We start from the raw sequence: 17,310 nt of genomic DNA, 5'->3' as shown, positions 1-17,310 counted from the left end.
TAAACCCGGCTACTAACTGATTGTGGTGCAAAAATACCAGCCAAATGCGATGGAAAGAGTTTCAAGCGAGAGAAATGTGGATAGTATATTTACAAATAATAGCGTAAAATCTAATTATAAACGGAATAATTGGGATGCGCCAAATTGATTTTCTTTACAGTCACACGCAATGGTCTTTACAAATTTTTGAACATTGGCAACGCGAGTGTGCTAATTGAAAATTATGTGAAAAGGTATGTACAATATTGCATATAAGTTGCCATTTCGATTATCTGAAGCAATGGGTGAACCAAAAATGTTACAAATTTCACTTTCCATTTCGTGTGTGTTGAATATACCGTGCTGATTATTATATATTGTGAATAGAAGCCTACATATGCTAATTTTAAACTACGGCAACTGCAATTATACTGATAAATAACAAGATGATAACAACCCAATAACCGCATGTTCGATCTTTGCGATCAATTAAACCGACTTGACGAGTTCCGCTAATTAATCGTTGATCGGTCCTCTCCATGTGATCGGCCAGGTCGTCAATTATTTCTAAAACAAACGGCAAAAATGAACAAACCTGTGTGAAAAAATTTGGACGTAAGGATAATTAATCTTCCGATATTGATTACTAGATTGTTCAACTTCACAAATTGTGATCGCGTACAATTTTTATTATGAATGTGCAACATCACATAGTGAATCAAAATACTCACCATTCTGATGATCGACTTCATTATTAATGGTGTTTGCAATATCCTTTTGTCGAGAAATAACTTTTGACAATGCTTCCAGGCCTTCGTCTTGTTCTAATAAAGATTCAAACATGAATAACTTGCGATCTAATAAGTCTATTTTTATTTTTTCAATAGTTGACATTCGCATTTAGAACAGTAAAAATTAGAGAATAAACCTTCGCTGAGCTTGATACAATACCTTGCAAAAGTCGTAACTTTTGAACTTTCAAATCGTCGACAGTTACTTCAATGTCAATAGGCTGATCGTCGTCTTCCTCTAATCCCCAGCTGGTTGTTCCCATATCGGCAAAAGCCGAAGAATTAGGTTGCATGAGTCTAGCTCGATCGGAGGCAAGGCTACTACTGCGTCCATTGTAGAGCTGCTGAAGCTGCACGTCTTTGCTTTGCAGCTGTTCAATCTGACGGCATCTTCGTTCAGCTTCTTCCCTAGTTCTGATTTGTAACTTTGCTAAGGAAGTTCATACGTTATAATAAAAGAATTGTCTTTACCATACTCATGCAAATACAGCAAGGATACATCGATCGCATTTTAGAGTCCTCATCGACCTTATTCTTAAGTTGCTCTACCTCTCCGCTGTACTGTTTCATACGCAGGCGAATGTTAGCCGACAAACTGGCATAATTCTGGGACGTTCGTGATTCCCTATTGCGAAGTGTCAACTGTTCCATAATCTCTCTGAACAGCTTATCGCACGACTCATATTCGGTGAGCCTAATATTTTTTTGAATAAACAAAGATTTTAATTAGGAATTATGATAAGAAAAATGAATGAATTTTCAAGTTTCTTTCCATCCAACTTTATCTATCAAAAATTTTGAAACCACTTAGACTGTCAGAAGCATCCGACAAGACATAACCTAGGTTATTCTTTGTCAGGCATTGACTGGCATTCAGCAACGATATTTCGACGTGTAAAAGACATGAAAATTCAACGGGTGCAAGGATTGAGAGATTGGTTTTAATACTTATGAAAATATTTTTGAAATAATAGCTTAATAATGTGTGAATACTTACCACGGATCACCGTCTTCGATCTGAATCAGCGCCATTTTTTATGAACTGTCACTTATGAACACACACGACTATACCTATATGTATAATACCTCGGGAAATAAGTATGGCAGAAGGATTAATCCACCATGCCTAAGGCGTCCTAAATGTCAAACTCATTTTTATCGGCCGCGAACTACTGTTTACGAAACTTTCACCAATCTCTACAAAATTTTCCGAACCCATTGGAAAATTTTTAATCGCTCTTCATCTCATTCGCGAGTTTTGCGCGGTGTAAAAAAAACTCTCATAATGGTTCGTACTGTAGAGACGCGGGGTATCAAGTAGAGGCGCAAAAGGCGCAGCTAAACTTGAAAAAATCAGACGGTATTCCTAATTCCTATACTTAATTTTTATTCATTGCATCTCAATGTGATAAACAGTGTGATACCTTCGAACGAAACGGCAATGAACGCAGCCAGTTTGTCAAAATTTCAAAAAGAATTTGAGTGAATGACTCACCTGCGGTCAATTGCGCCTGCATAATGGCAGTCCACTTCACTTTACTGCATTTGGTGCCACGTTCGGTTATTTTCAAGGCGCTGGCGGTCACCTGTCACTTGTTTGGAAACTCGACTCACTTCGTTCACATCAACATTTGAGAATTTTTTGTTCTGCCTAATTCACTAAAAGGAAATACTGAAATTACCAAAAATGCTCGTCTCAAAAACTTCCACGGTGGATAAGTTCACTGATTTCTTTGTAAAAAATCATATGCTCGTTAATCGTTAGTGATCTTCACCGGTTACGCTAATAAAAAAAAATGCTACACTCGGTCAGCGATAACAAGCGAAAAACAAATGAACATCCATGATAAATTACACATAAATTATTATCGAGGCAAGCAGGTATTAATTAGACCACGCACTGCACTTCTAATCGGTCACTGATCGGTTAAAAACACACAGAATCGTCATTGCAAGGAAGCCAGATTTTTCGACACTCAAAAGATTTCACTTCGTTCAAAAATTCATACACTCGTTTCCGAAAATCTCCACATAAAACATCAATAAATAGTAACTATTTGTAAAAATCTTTAGGTTTATATTTGCCGGGTCAGAGGAATGACAGTCGCGGAAAATTGAATATCTCGTTCGCTCCTGCTCGGCGCTGTGTACCGACCAATACCGACTGACTGACTGAGCGACCGGCGAGTCTGAGGAGAAAAGAAGTGCGACAAAAGCGCTCTCTAGCGGCCGGAAAGCGACTCTCAATTGCCTGCGCCTTAGAGTATACAGCATACTTATATGCTCATAAAGCCTACGCGTATTTAATTTCTATAGTAGCAAAAATAATATTACAATATAAACATCCTGACCTATACTATAAGAGATCGTTTATAATAAGCTAAATGGCGGTTGATTTGACCGACTGAAGCTAACCATTGTGGCTCGCAGAAATTCAATGGGTGAAATTAATAGAGGCTCATCTTACAATTCCAGTAAATATTTCATTCACGTAGGCCAACCCTGCAAGCTGTACGGTTCGATAATGACTAAATTTTGGAATAATCTGCAATCACCATGGATTTGGTGATAAATGATTATTTGTTTTCGATCTGTTTGAAAATGTGCAGTTTATATTATTACCGACGATTCAGAGAGTCGAAGACGGCGGGAGTATTGCATATCAGTAGAGCTGCAGGGCAAAACCCGTCGACTCAACACCGCATGCGCTAGAACCGTGTCGTGACCGTGACGACAGTTTGGGCAATATAACAAACAGTAACGCACGAAATTGAATCGATTCATTACAAGCGCGTACGAAGCATATGAAAAATTAAGGAAGCATGGAATCGTGGCGAGAATTTCGTGAAAAAGTGATGAGACGTTAAGTAATGAAATTCTAAGAGTAAAATAGCGCGAAGCACACCGTATCGTACAAAACAGATCGGATAAAACGCGTAAAATATAACGTATAATTTACGCAACACGCAGGCGCGCCAACATCGAGGTCACGCACACGCGGCCACCAACATAAACACACACATAAACCTACTACACAGTCGAAAGGAGGGAAGAGAGAAAGAGTAGATGGTGCACAAGTCGGGTAGGAGTATACCGTATACGTCGTCTGACAACCTCCGACATCCACACGCATACATACACATCCTGTTTTTTATATACCGTAAATAAATCCACAGTTTCATACCACACACCACCCATGTTCACATAGAAAGAAGCGTGAACGGTCGCGGTGTTCGACAGCTGCTTCATAATGTCGCGTAAAAGTGTATCTCGGTGATATTGACGTGAAAATAAGTGCAATCGATCGATCGGTGGAAAAACACTAAATCTGTAAAATTCTACGTTTCTCCAAAGCGACTCCTCGAACTCTACGCAAAGAAATTCAGCCCATCTTCCAAGTACTGCGAGAGTGGCTGACAAGACGGCTACGCGTACTTTTCAATTCCAGGAATATTGCCGAGGTGACGTCTTGTTTCCGGTGGGTATTTACCTCGTCCAGTTTAATTTCTCACAAATCTATCGTTCGATAACACTTCTCTTTTTCCCCTTTCCGCTCAACTTATGTTCCGTTGCCCTGTTGGGTTCGTTAAAACAAAAGAACGGCGTCGAAATAGTGAAGAAAAAAACAAAATCATCTAAAGCATAGATTGTGAGTCTCGAGGTGTAAACATCGAAATATCCGCATATCCGTATTGCGACCGACAATTGCTCACAGGTACCAGCTATAAACGATGCTGTTGTTGTTATGGATATTGATTTTTATCTTACGGGGTCGCGACATTATCCTCGATTTTGGCATCGCGTGGTGCATATGGCCGTTTTCGTCATTTATTCGTCCGACGGGATATTTTCCTTTCCAATTCGCAATATACGTGCATGCTTTGCACTAACACGCGCTAATAAAAGTATAAAAGTATTGTGCCCCTATCTCCTTCCACCAATCTCATAACCTTGATTTTTACCCACATATCTACGCGTGTATTCCGAAACAACGGCCAAACTGTGCCGCTATTACATTTTCCGCATTAAATTATTTCCTCAAAAGCCTAAAATTTCGTTGAATTGCAAATTTTAATCAAAATTATTGCCGCCGCACACAAATTGTTGACATTCTAAGTTTTTACCTACAATTTATTATTCTCGCGATAGTCGTCTTAAGCTTGTTTGATTGAAAAAATATTTTACCCCAAACTCGATCGTTCAGTAACTAGGTATAATTTACTGCGTTCATCTTGATTATGAATCACCTTAAAAATCACGTCATGTTCGATGTTCGCGAGATCACATTTCAAGAGGAGAGGGAGAGAAGAAAAAACAATCCCTCAACAATGATGATGACTAAATAATAATAACATGGAAAGATTTCCATACTCATACAATATACGCAACCGTTTCTCTCCACAGTCCAACAGCTATTTCATAGGGTTTTGATGTAACCAACGATTCTCTCAAGCACATGTAACATATACTTTCTACAAATATAAACGCGGCTTGTATACATCAGAGCACACATACCTGTCTACATCACACAACACACATGTCTATTTAAATTTGTGAGTCAATGATACTCATGCTACAAGACACAGTTGGTAGTAAAGGGAACTGTGTTACACTCATTAGCACCTAATTGATCAGCACATATTTAAAGATCATTGGAATGATTTCGCAATTTCTGGATCTACTTTTTTACTTTCGATTCCATATATTTATATGTAATATATCGTTATCTTATATTTGCTGAAACGTTTTCAATCATCTATTCCCATACTAATTCTATGATTATCATGATTTCACAAGGTTGACTGGTTCATTAACTAAAATGCGATTATTGAAGAATGTTTAATACTTGTCTACACACAAATATTTAATGTAAATTTATACTTCTTACCAAATTTCTTTTAAGTTTAAAACAGTTTCGATAACTTTCCATCAAAATATTTGTTTCCAATATTTCAAGAACAGCTGATAGATCGATACTCGAATCAATAAACCCCGATTCTTCATCTTAGCTTTCTTATTGCTGCTAAACTGGGTGTTTATCTATTTACGATATTATAAATGTATAGGTATATATACGTGTTGAGCTTCTTGTCTCCACAATTATCAGCTGAGGTATAGAGAAATATATAGGATCCGTATCTTATCATAGATTGTTCGACTGCGACACGTCATGATATCCATTTTTTTTTTTTTTTCTTATTTACTGTATAAGCCACGGGACTAGGTAAGAACAAAAGTTGCCAGACTTGACAAAACCGGATTCCTGGGCTGACGCAATGATAGTTCAAAGTTGAAAGTCTTTTTTGCATCATTTCTGTAATATACTTAGTTTGCTTTTTTTTTTAACTCGTTCCCTAGCCAGGTAATGTTCATTTTTGTTAAAACTAATCAAGATAGAAAAAACTGTTTACTCTAAATGATTTTCAGGAGATATTATCAAACTTCTTGTCGAATTATTCGAGTCGTCTGTAACTGAGACTCACTACATTGATATGAAATTGTAAAAAAGAAAGAAAAGAGAATGGCATTCCATTCAATCTGTAAGAGCACTTGTCAAAATGAATAAAGCTGTGGCTAAATGTGTTGAGCTTTTCAGAAATAGGAAAATGCAGTTCAGGTTTATTCTAATAATTCTATACAAGTATTGAGGGTTGAAGGTATTTCGGAAAATTTAGATTCTTTAGATTTCAATGCCTTAGTTGAATGAACATTAGAACATTCGGCTACCAATTCTGGGTGCTAGCTTAAGCTTCGTCAGAATGATGCAAAAATTTGAAGATCCAATTATTGTCAGTACAGAATTTAAGAATAGTTTATATCGATTGATAAAACAAAAGATACGTGTGTCTGTATGCTATAGCAAGACAAAAACAAATGATGATGTGACTGCTTTATAACAATAATAGAATTTGTTCTTACTTTTTTTGTTGTTCGTTTAGGGATAAAGAGGCATGGCTACCTCAGTCTTGGAGGCTTCGTCAACACTGGCATCCACTGTATCAGGGGCCATAAACGACACGATGAGCAGAGCTGCAGATCCGAGTAGCGACCCAAATTTAACGGGAACGCCAATTTTTCTACAAACCAAAGCGGCGCAGGGTATCGCCGGTGTTTTCGTTTGGGCTGCTTTGTTCCTAACTTGCCAACAAGTGAGATTCCTCATTTTATAGACAATCTGTACAAAGAAACGAGGTGTTACTATTACACTATTAGAGAAATGAAACAGTTTCCTTCCTGGTTAATTCTCATATGTAATATAAATATTTTCTTTTATTAGCTACAGTATTCAAAGAAGAAATTTTTCAATTTTTCCTCCCATAAACGTCCGTAAAGAAATTGTTGAAATCTGTTTTTAAAGGTGATAAATTGTCTGTTAGAAAAAAAAACAAGATCTGCAAACCGTGTAAATGTTAGTGAGCTAGAGTGGAATCTGTGAGAATAAGGTCAACAAGCAGTGAAAGTAAAAGGGAGTAATGACTGGATATAAAAATCTCTGGCTCATCTAAAACTTTCAATATTATGCACATCTCCTGGCTGTATCAAGCCATATGGAATTTCGTATTGAAAGTACGAATTTCATTGAATATTTATTATTACTATTTTCCTTTTCCTCTTTTCAGATATACCAGCATTTGAGATGGTATACAAATCCGACTGAGCAGAGATGGATAGTGAGGATTTTGTTCATAGTACCTATATATGCAACGTACTCTTGGATATCGTTATTATTCTTCAACAGCGAGAGTTACTACGTGTATTTTTTCACCGTACGCGATTGTTACGAGGCATTTGTAATATACAATTTCTTGTCGCTGTGCTATGAGTATTTGGGCGGAGAGGGTAACATCATGTCGGAAATAAGGGGGAAACCGATACGGTCCAATTGTCTCTACGGGACTTGCTGCCTAGTCGGTAAAACCTACACGATCGGTTTTCTAAGATTCTGCAAGCAAGCCACCCTTCAGTTCTGCCTTGTCAAACCCGTTATGGCATTTGTCATAATATTCCTGCAAGCCTTCGGACATTATCGAGATGGCGATTGGTCACCCGACGGTGGTTACATATACATCACAATAATATACAACATCAGCGTTTCCCTTGCCCTTTACGGACTGTTTCTATTTTATTTTGCTACAAGAGATTTACTCACGCCTTTCGAGCCTGTACTCAAGTTTTGCACCGTCAAAAGCGTCATCTTCTTATCATTCTGGCAAGGTAATGTACCCAAACACTTTTGACGTATCTATCTCAATTTCTTCAAAACAATACTAGCACTTGATTCTAACGTGTATATAAATACAATTTTTTCCCTATTATTCTCTGTCATGTTACTTCGAATTCCCAGGTGTGCTGCTGGCTGTTCTCGAAAAGGCAAATGTCATTTCATCTGCCATCAATAGCGCCGGATTGGCAACCAGCGCTGGTACAGTATCGGCCGGTTATCAAAATTTCTTGATCTGCATCGAGATGTTGTTCGCCGCTATTGCACTCCGTTACGCATTTCCGTATCAAGTTTACTCGGCAGGATGCGTAACAGATTCGAGAGGCAGGAGTGTCACCATGCAGAGTATCAGCAGCAGTTTGAAAGTGAGCCATTATTCGCTTCATTTATTCTTAACAAAAACATGAAACCTGTGGCTTTGTCTATTTTTAATTACACGGTGCATGTAACATTAAAATCAACATTTTGCCGTTGAAGTTCTTGAAAATTCACAGCAATTTTCTATTTCTTGTTACAGGAGACAATGAATCCCAAGGATATTATGACAGACGCAATACACAATTTCCATCCTCAGTACCAACAATACACGCAGTACAGTTCGGGTGAGTTTTTCAATAAGATTCAAACATGTGATTGAATAAAAAAAAGAAAAAGTGATAAATCATGTTACGCATCTAGAATTTTTACACTGCTCGAGACTTTTTACATTTTCTCTTTTGTTTTCTCCTATTGCCTGCACAATTAATACGTGTACATATTTCTTTTTGCTAATGCTCTAACAATGTTGGAACTGTGTTAAAAATTGAAATACTGGGATGTGAATGCGAAAAATTTCACCTAGTGTTTCAATTTCCACATGAGCATGAGTAGTTTTATTATAATTTGAAAATGTATGTTTAGTTAGCCTATCCGTTAACACAATTGGGATCGGTTGAACATGATATGATGTTATATTGTTCGAAATATTACCCTACCCGCAAGAATCACACATATTTTATTTATGTAGTTTTTACCAGGGATGTACACAGCTCGAGTATTTTATGGAAACACTTCTGAATTTTGTAATTGATTAGCAGTAAACAGACTGATCCAATGATTTATTCCCAAACAAGTAACGACATATACTTGTGTTTTTTTTTTGTTTTGAATTCTAGGTACAAATGAAAATTCGAAACGCTTAAGCTGTGTATATTCCACAAAAGTTTTGTCGGTTCCTTATTTATTATTTATTTAAATTTTAAACTACACATATATATCAATCCTGCTTGCTGGCTTTGGCTTTTGTAAATACCAACACTCTATACAGTTAATTATATTTACACCGACATTCGCGAAGTCGTAGGAGATTTCGTTTTTTTCGTGAACAGAATGTTTTTCGTTTTGGTTTCTCTTCAATTCCTTGCTTTCTTAAAATTTCTGTTCTTGAGATAGTGTTTTAAACGCAGCTCGCCACACACGCATGTAAATAATGTCAATTTTTTACGACTGTAAATTTGATCACGTTGATTAATTGGATTATAAGTATTTCCTGGTTGTAACGAAGAACGCAGTAAATGTGATTTCCAAAAGTTAAAGCCGTAACTTTTTAAGCTGGCTAAAGAAAAATCTGAAACGTTATTTGAAAACGTTTTCTTTGCTTTTCAGAGGTTATTACCCACTTGCCGTACGAAAAGCTGTGAGCGTGTGACGCGCGACTGTGGCATCTGTACTTTTTAATTTAAACTTACTAATATTATACATATTGCAAAAAATACAAAAGAAAAGTTAAAAATGAATTGAAAGAGAAAGTAATTTACAGTAATAAAAATTTGTGTTCAGATATAGACACCATAGAATGATTTCTGCATTATATTATGTACATACATACATCTAGCGATGTTCATATATACGGACTACGCTCCTAACGTCGAATGAGAATTTCAACAAAAATGATTTTCACTAAATTCCTAACGATAAATTTTTGATCATAATATCATTTATACCTGCATGACATGGAAAAAAGTAAGATGTGAATTGACGAATGAGAATAATACAAAATTATTAGAAAAACTTACTTTTAGGTATATGTATTACGTATTTATGTATACGCAGCATGTGCATTGCGCAACATGCATGATACATGATAGTAATAAGTTTATAACAAACTAAAAAAAAAAAAAAAAAAAAAAAACACAACTGGATTTATGATATCATATTATGTCGCCTTGTAAAGTTAGGGATTAAGAACTGCGACTTAGAGAAAAGTCTTGAAGGAATGTAGAAAAGAGATATTATTCCACTATAATTTAAGGATTAATATTAATTTATTACCTCTTATCGCGAAATAGCGGGTGGTGGTCAAAACTTGGAAGGGTCATTATTTCGAATAGCCGACGTATCGAAATTTCAAACATGTGAAAATAAAATCACGAAAGCTTTCGAACAATTCATCTTACGTTATCATACTTTCGCATGTTTGCAATTTCGGTAATCCAGCCATTCAAAATATTGACCCTTCTAAGTTTTTCCCCCCTCCTGAAATAGCTTCTCGAATTATGTGACACGAGTGTTTTTCAAAGATTATCCCCACTTTATCTGCAATTAAATTTTACATATATCCACTTGAAATTTACTATGGCCATTATTTCAATATAGTCGAAATTTAATATGAATTTGCTACGTAACGAATATCGTCGAGATTCATTTTCTGATTTACAATTCATCGAAAGAAAAAGAGTAGTTAATCCAGTTTGAATGTCAAACATATCGTGTGCACTTGATAATGGTTGTGTTTATATAGTACGATTTATACGGTTTTCTCTTTCTTTTCTCTTACTCCTCTTTTTTTCTTTCTACTTTTTGCATTAATTTTCTTTTTGTATAACGTTTTGTAAATAGACTAGTAAGCTCCGCGTTGTGGTTGATTAGCTGGCAGTAAACTTCAATGAAAATGATATTCATATTTAATCGTAACTCTGTTTAAACTTTAGTCTCGTCTAGTAAGATAATACTATGTATAGAAGTTTTATTATTATTATTATTACTACTATTATGTGACCTGCTTATCCTAATTGATAATGAAATACATATATATTGAAAAGTAAGGGAGGGGGGGGGGGGCTTTCACATTCCGCGCATCTTACGACCAAATTTGGAGTTTAGGTTGTTACCGCGACTAGTGAAGACTTGAATAGAAAATAAAGAACAACAGAAACAGACAAGGCGAGAAAAACGTTACTGAGCTCAGGAGAAATTATTTATCCGTACCAGGTTTAAACGAAGTGTACTTATCTAGAAAATACGATTGTGTGTAACTAACTTTCTTAATATGATTATACGTATGGATAGATATACATATATATACATATACACTATTAATATCTGTAATAAATTGAATTTTTATGGTAAACAATTCAACTGGTGTATTTCTTGATACGTGTTTTTTTTTTCTCTAAATACTATGAAAAATATACGAATCGTTAGTTGTAACAATTAATTCGGCAAGGAACACCATAATATTATTCTTGTTTTTCACTTAATACTCGACTTGATACAGGGTCATCGTAAATGAAGGTAGAGTTAGCTATAGACTAAGAAACTCTCAAAACGAGGTCCCTTTAATAGCTGAATGAAACTGAATATCTTTTTTGCGCCGCAGTTTTTTCTGTCTCTTCCCCAACATTTACAACGAAACGAGAATAAAATAATTCAGAGTTTGCAGCGCTAATTACTGTTTAAGTTATATCAATAAAATATGCACGATTTTATGAGCAATAAATACTGTTTCGCTGAGAAAGTTTAATCTTGATAAATATGGACAACGGGTTGCTTTTTATAATTTTCTACGATTTATCGAAGAATCACAAAAATGAAATAGAAAACTTTGATTTTTACTTTTGCTGTAAAACGAAAGAAAAGAATTATTTTTATTCAGCTTTGATAATATCAAATTCTAATATTTATGGTTTTCCAAGTGTATTTTACAAGCAAAAACATCAATTCAGCTGTTCCAAGAATATATCTCGTCTTAAATTTTTACACCCACTTAATTTCTCTAGCTCTCGACCCTACTTCCTTCCTCATTACTGACATAATATTTTTATTTTCATTTTATTACAATAGCGATATTAATTAATTACTGTTCATATCTCTCTTGAGTTTCTCGGTACTCCAATTATAACTATTATTTTCTTTACAGACTCGATAACAGGAATGTAACAAAATAACTGAACGATTTTCGTTTTCTTTTTCTTCTTCTTCATACTCTTCATACATTCTTTTTCCCTGCATGTTAACACACTGGTGCTTGCTATTTGAAACATATTACTAATGTGTCGCATATAGAAATTGTTTTAACAATATATTTATTATACATTGTCATTTATGTGTGAATGCGATTGAAATATTCATTACGTACATATTCAATGAAAAAAATCACTCAGATAAAGTTCAGACTGAAAGTTGAACAAGCAGCATCGACTAACCGATTGAAAATTTCAAATCGTGACAAGCAACGTCTATTGAATATTACATAATGAGATTTGTTACTTACAATAAGTTAAACTCGATTGTCTGATCCGGTTTAACATTATCTTTTTTATTTTCTAATACCTGTGACCACACTTAAATAGGAGGAAGTAAAGGTCAGCGAGGGATGCGCGTATCAAGTTACGACCCTGACGACCCACAAAATATGCCTGTGCCGCCACCCCAACGTCGCAACACGTCTAATCAACGAGTTGCTACTATTTCACAAAATTATAACGAGAAAACGATGCTTTTGAGTAGCGACGACGAATTTCAGTAGAGAGAGTGAAGAGAAAGAGAAAAGAAACAATTGCCCATTCTCGCTTTAAGAATTAACACGTATAGTAATTAATGATTGCGTAATAGTCGGGTGAGCAAGGAAATTAACGATATTGAGAGAACGTGATGTTCCGGAAGAAAAATAATTATAAACAAAATGCCAAAGGGCTCGGATAAAGACGAGTGTTTGATCGATTTTCAAGTTGAAAATTGAATAATCGATAAATGTGTTTATAGAAAATGAAAAAAAAAAAAATTTATAATCGTAATGAGACGGAATGAAAAAATGCTCTTTCTTCATATGTATACCTATATAAATATGGTAATGAAGTATGTGTACATCAATATTTGTCCAAAACTAAATTCTCCTTTTCTCAGGAAGTTGATTAATTGATTAAAAAATCGTGAAGAACTTCTATACAATTTTTCAACCAACGTGTACAAATTTCATTTATAAGTGAACATTTTTCTCTCTAGTTTGTTTGTATCATTTGTGTTATTTTTTTTTTATACTGAAACATTGTGATTTCCATTGCACACGTCATGGTAGTTGTACGAACATATTTCTTAAGAAATAGGAATAGAGATTAGACCTGTTTTTTTATTCAAATTCTGTCCGGATTATAAACGAAAAAAGAAGAGAAAGGCGAACGTGAGAAAGAAAAAATTTAGTTGTCATGACACGAATCATTTGAGAAATGCAAAGAAGTTCTTGTGAGAAAAAAGGAGCCTGTACATGGTATAAGCATACTATATACTTGACTATAATAAGTAATTATGGTTCCAAAACTAAGTAAATGAAGTGAATATTTGTTATTATATCTAAGAATAATGATGATATACAGAATATTTATTTTAATAATGCCCATGCACTTAATTAAATAGATTTATATTACTTGACGACGTAGGTTTATATAGTGTAAAAATAACAAAGGAAAAAAAAACAGAAAAGACAAACTGATTTCAAACCGCATAGTGATACGTTCAAATATTACATTTTATCTTCTGTTTTCTTCGCTATCTTCATATTTCGTGAAATTCCGAAAGTACTTTACGCATAATAATGATTTGAAAAAAAAATTTTCGCTGCCAAAAATATTTAAAAAGTACGTCCATTTAAATTAGCAAATTGTTAATATATGCATACTCGTTGATGAACAACGTTTTTTTATAATTAGGAGGAAAAAAAAAAAAAAGAAATAGAAATATAACGCGTTTGAGAAAATATTTTTATTATATGGGTAAGTATTGATAACTGCGTAAAGAAGAAACGTATGTTCGAAAAACACGAGAGAAATAGCAATGCTGTTCGTTTCTCGTGTGTAAACTATATACGAAATATATTGATAATTGATTTGGGTAGGCGACACCCATCTCAAAGAAGTAGGAAATTTCTTTTCCTTAAACAACTTTGCTTGAATTTCGAAATAATCATACAAATAAATAAAAACTAATTTTCAATGAAGAAAAATAAAATAAAAATCAAACTATCCGCGCCCTGGTGTAAATACAAACAGATCTATGCAGCTGTATTCAGCTTAAGATTAAGCAGTTTAATAAAATTCCATGATGGAATCTAATGAAACAAAAATGTAAAACTTTTGTTGATTGCTTGTATCATATTATTATTATTATTGTTGTTGTTGTCATCATCATCATCATCATCATGATCCATTTAGTATAAAGAACTGCGAAGAAAAAGAAAGTGAACATGTTATTCATTCAAAGTGAGATTCTCCGATGTTGCATTTAATTTTATGAATATTGAATAGAAACAATTAAACATTGTAATACTTCTTTTAGTTAATTATTTTTTTATAGTTTGTTGCCAAAAGTTTGCTCTCTCTCTCTCTCCTTCTTTCTCGGTCTTTCTGTATCGATCAAACAATAATAAAAATCTGTAATAAGTTATATACATTCTTACGTATTATTGTTATGTAATTTTTGTTATTCTCTTTACCTTGCGTAGAATTATAAAACATAACTCAAAGTAAATTGATATATGATCTGTTGTTTCAAAAAAGAAAGAAAAATAATGAATTCCCGTCGCATTTGATGGCCATGAATAAAGTTTGAAAACGAAAAACAACAACAAGAACTTGAAATCTTAAGGATAAATGTACATAATGTATTGTTAAAATAGACTATTATGATATAGAAATACTAAGTATTGTTGTACGTATTTAATGTACATGAACAAAGTCAAAAACAAAAATCTCATAAAACTTGTATGAACTGTCGATTAAGAATTGTTGCAACAACACAGTCATGTTGATTTGCATTAAAACCGATGCATAATAAAAAAAACTCACCCTAATGAAGTAAATGACAAAAATATATATTCCTGTGTGAACAAAGAGGAGGAACTATAATATACTTGAAGAAAGGAGGATAAACTAAATTTTAGATAGATAATAATTAATCATGAATGGCTTATGCGAATCTAATATAACGAATAATTAAAAATATACACAATAAATGAGGCATTCCACACCGATTCGACCTGGGTCTGACCCTCGACCTCTTCAATTCGTTTCGCAATTTTTTATCTTGTTTTTTCGACTTCAAAAGGCACCCAGATTTTTTAAATATTTTTTAGATAGATTGATTCATCTATAATTTTTGTATGATAACATTACTAGCCCAAATTTTAAAATCTGAGAAAAGTCTAAAAATTCCAGTATTAGAGATAAAAATTTTTGAATCCAAACCCGAAGTATTTATTATATATTGTTTTATTATAGTATATAAATATATTACAATAAATATTGAAACAAATCTATGGTTAGGTGCAATTAAAAAATCTGATGTTTTTTTTTACTCTCCTATTATGTGTAAATATGTTCCAGCAAAATTCTAGTGATCTGGTTTTTGCTTCTGATGAAGAAACAAAAGTTTATCTAATAAAATACAATAAATTATGAAGCGAACGGCGGCCCACTTCCGGACTGGGCTCGAAAATTTCGATGTCTGATACTGGGATTTTGAGATTTTTTTTCAATTTTTAGAATCTGGGCTAAATTGTTTTCCGTATTTACATTTTGAAAAACTATAAAAGAATCAAATTTTATTTTAAAAATTTAAAAAAAAGTTAGAGTGTGTTAGAGTTGAAGCAAGGTAAAAAAATCGTGGTCCGAAAGGCAGAGATCAAGGGTCTATCTAGATCGTATCTGTGTGAAATGCCTAATATATATGTGTAATGTATTAAGAGAGAAAAATTGAAATATGAATTTAATCTGTGAATATGTTACATTGTGCAAAAATATTTCATTCGTCTACGTAATTATTATAATTATTTTGACCAAGAAAAAAAAAATATAATATTGAATATGTAATATTATTGTTTATTGTTTAATCAAAATTAAATAAACAGAGAACGAAAAAAGTATGAAAAAAAAATTTATGTTACTGTGTACAGTATTATTGGAATAAATATGAGAAGAAAAAAAAGCAAACGAACTATAATACTACTCCGTTATTCATCCTAATTAAATTAGTAGTTTAATTGCATAGTTTCTTACGAGGTACGTACGGACTGTTTTTTCAAATAACATTTATTATCAGTATTGACATTTAGAAAAATATATATAGAATAAAATTATATATCAATATATGTACATATATTTATACATATGTTGAATTTATCGTCCGACATACGATTATTACTTGCAGTTTCGCTTTTATTTGTGACACTATGTATAAAAATATATTTTTCATCTAATATAAAAAAGAGTAACGGACACTACGGTAGGATTAATTTTTCAAAATTTCTCTTCTCTCGTGTGAAAATCGTATATTTTTCATATTGTAAATAGTGTCCATTTTGATTTGTGATACTCGCGTTGTTATATTTAAATTTTCTTCACCGACAGAGTAAAACAAAATTGACGAGAAAAAAATCTTGTCAGTTTTCTGTTATTTTAGTGGACGAATAAAAAGTGTCGTGACCGGTCCGACTTCTCAAACGTTTTCTTTCAATTTTTCTTCAAGCAGCCTATTACGATCAGTCTTTCTGCTCGTACTTTAATGACGTTCATTTAGATAGTTTTTTTCATCTCTACTTCCAATTCGAATTTCGGTTTCATGTATGTATGTACCTTACATTTCTAATAATTTATCACTTGCAAAGAAATTTTTTTTTATGTTTTACTAATTTCGGTTTAGTAGCAATAATTAGTTCTGTTTATTTACAGTCGCGTTACCATGAAAATCGAACGACACCGTTATAAGAAAAGGATAAGAAATACATACCGATAATTGTAGGATTAATTTTGCAACTATTGTTCACATTTCTACTTATGACTTTGATAATAACGAAAAAAGAAAAGAGCAGGTTTTGAGGAAAACTTCTCATTGACATGATGGCTACTAACTAGAAACGAATACTAGAAGAAAACTAAGGAAAGTTAGTAACGTAATAACTTTACATACTTGTTATTTAAAAACAATACAAAAATAATATATAACATACGTACTAGGGTATATATTAATAACTATATAAAAACAATGATCGGTTAATAAAATAATATATAA

At 33.5% G+C, this 17,310-nt stretch overlaps 2 protein-coding genes across 3 annotated transcripts; one reads left to right on the top strand and one right to left on the bottom strand.

The window, feature by feature from the left end:
• Positions 1-335: 335 nt before the first annotated feature.
• LOC124408982 (syntaxin-8) lies at positions 336-1,838 on the bottom strand. Its single transcript, XM_046886359.1, has 5 exons — positions 1,768-1,838; positions 1,270-1,464; positions 931-1,184; positions 711-803; positions 336-546 (listed from the first exon to the last, which is right to left on the bottom strand). Exons 1-5 carry the CDS (start codon positions 1,800-1,802, stop codon positions 386-388), a joined length of 738 nt encoding a protein of 245 aa, XP_046742315.1. The 5' UTR covers positions 1,803-1,838; the 3' UTR covers positions 336-385.
• A 1,669-nt stretch (positions 1,839-3,507) lies between these two features.
• LOC124408980 (transmembrane protein 184B) lies at positions 3,508-12,794 on the top strand. 2 transcript variants are annotated; one of them, XM_046886356.1, is made up of 6 exons: positions 3,508-4,248; positions 6,710-6,919; positions 7,391-7,985; positions 8,116-8,357; positions 8,510-8,594; positions 12,603-12,794. In XM_046886356.1, exons 2-6 carry the CDS (start codon positions 6,722-6,724, stop codon positions 12,776-12,778), a joined length of 1,296 nt encoding a protein of 431 aa, XP_046742312.1. In that variant the 5' UTR covers positions 3,508-4,248; positions 6,710-6,721; the 3' UTR covers positions 12,779-12,794. The 2 variants fall into 2 exon arrangements, with proteins under 2 accessions (XP_046742312.1, XP_046742313.1); XM_046886357.1 differs by lacking the exon at positions 12,603-12,794 and adding an exon at positions 9,637-9,986 and having other exon boundaries at positions 3,511-4,248.
• Positions 12,795-17,310: the final 4,516 nt, after the last annotated feature.

The sequence above is a fragment of the Diprion similis genome, chromosome 8 (genome assembly GCF_021155765.1).
Source record: "Diprion similis isolate iyDipSimi1 chromosome 8, iyDipSimi1.1, whole genome shotgun sequence".
Taxonomy (NCBI): domain Eukaryota; kingdom Metazoa; phylum Arthropoda; class Insecta; order Hymenoptera; family Diprionidae; genus Diprion; species Diprion similis.
Note: the sequence above shows the minus strand (reverse complement) of the source record. Positions and strands in the feature narration are given on the sequence as shown.

Excerpts from the sequence above, each read along its gene's own strand:
- LOC124408982 (XM_046886359.1), bottom strand. The coding sequence starts at position 1,802 with ATGGCGCTGATTCAGATCGAAGACGGTGATCCGTG. Across the intron at positions 1,465-1,767 it reads ATCGAAGACGGTGATCCGTG|GCTCACCGAATATGAGTCGT; the intron begins GTAAGTATTCAC and ends AAAAAATATTAG. Across the intron at positions 547-710 it reads TGAAGTCGATCATCAGAATG|AAATAATTGACGACCTGGCC; the intron begins GTGAGTATTTTG and ends CGTTTGTTTTAG.
- LOC124408980 (XM_046886356.1), top strand. The coding sequence starts at position 6,722 with ATGGCTACCTCAGTCTTGGAGGCTTCGTCAACACTGGCATCCACTGTA. Across the intron at positions 8,358-8,509 it reads GTATCAGCAGCAGTTTGAAA|GAGACAATGAATCCCAAGGA; the intron begins GTGAGCCATTAT and ends TTCTTGTTACAG. Across the intron at positions 8,595-12,602 it reads ATACACGCAGTACAGTTCGG|GAGGAAGTAAAGGTCAGCGA; the intron begins GTGAGTTTTTCA and ends ACACTTAAATAG.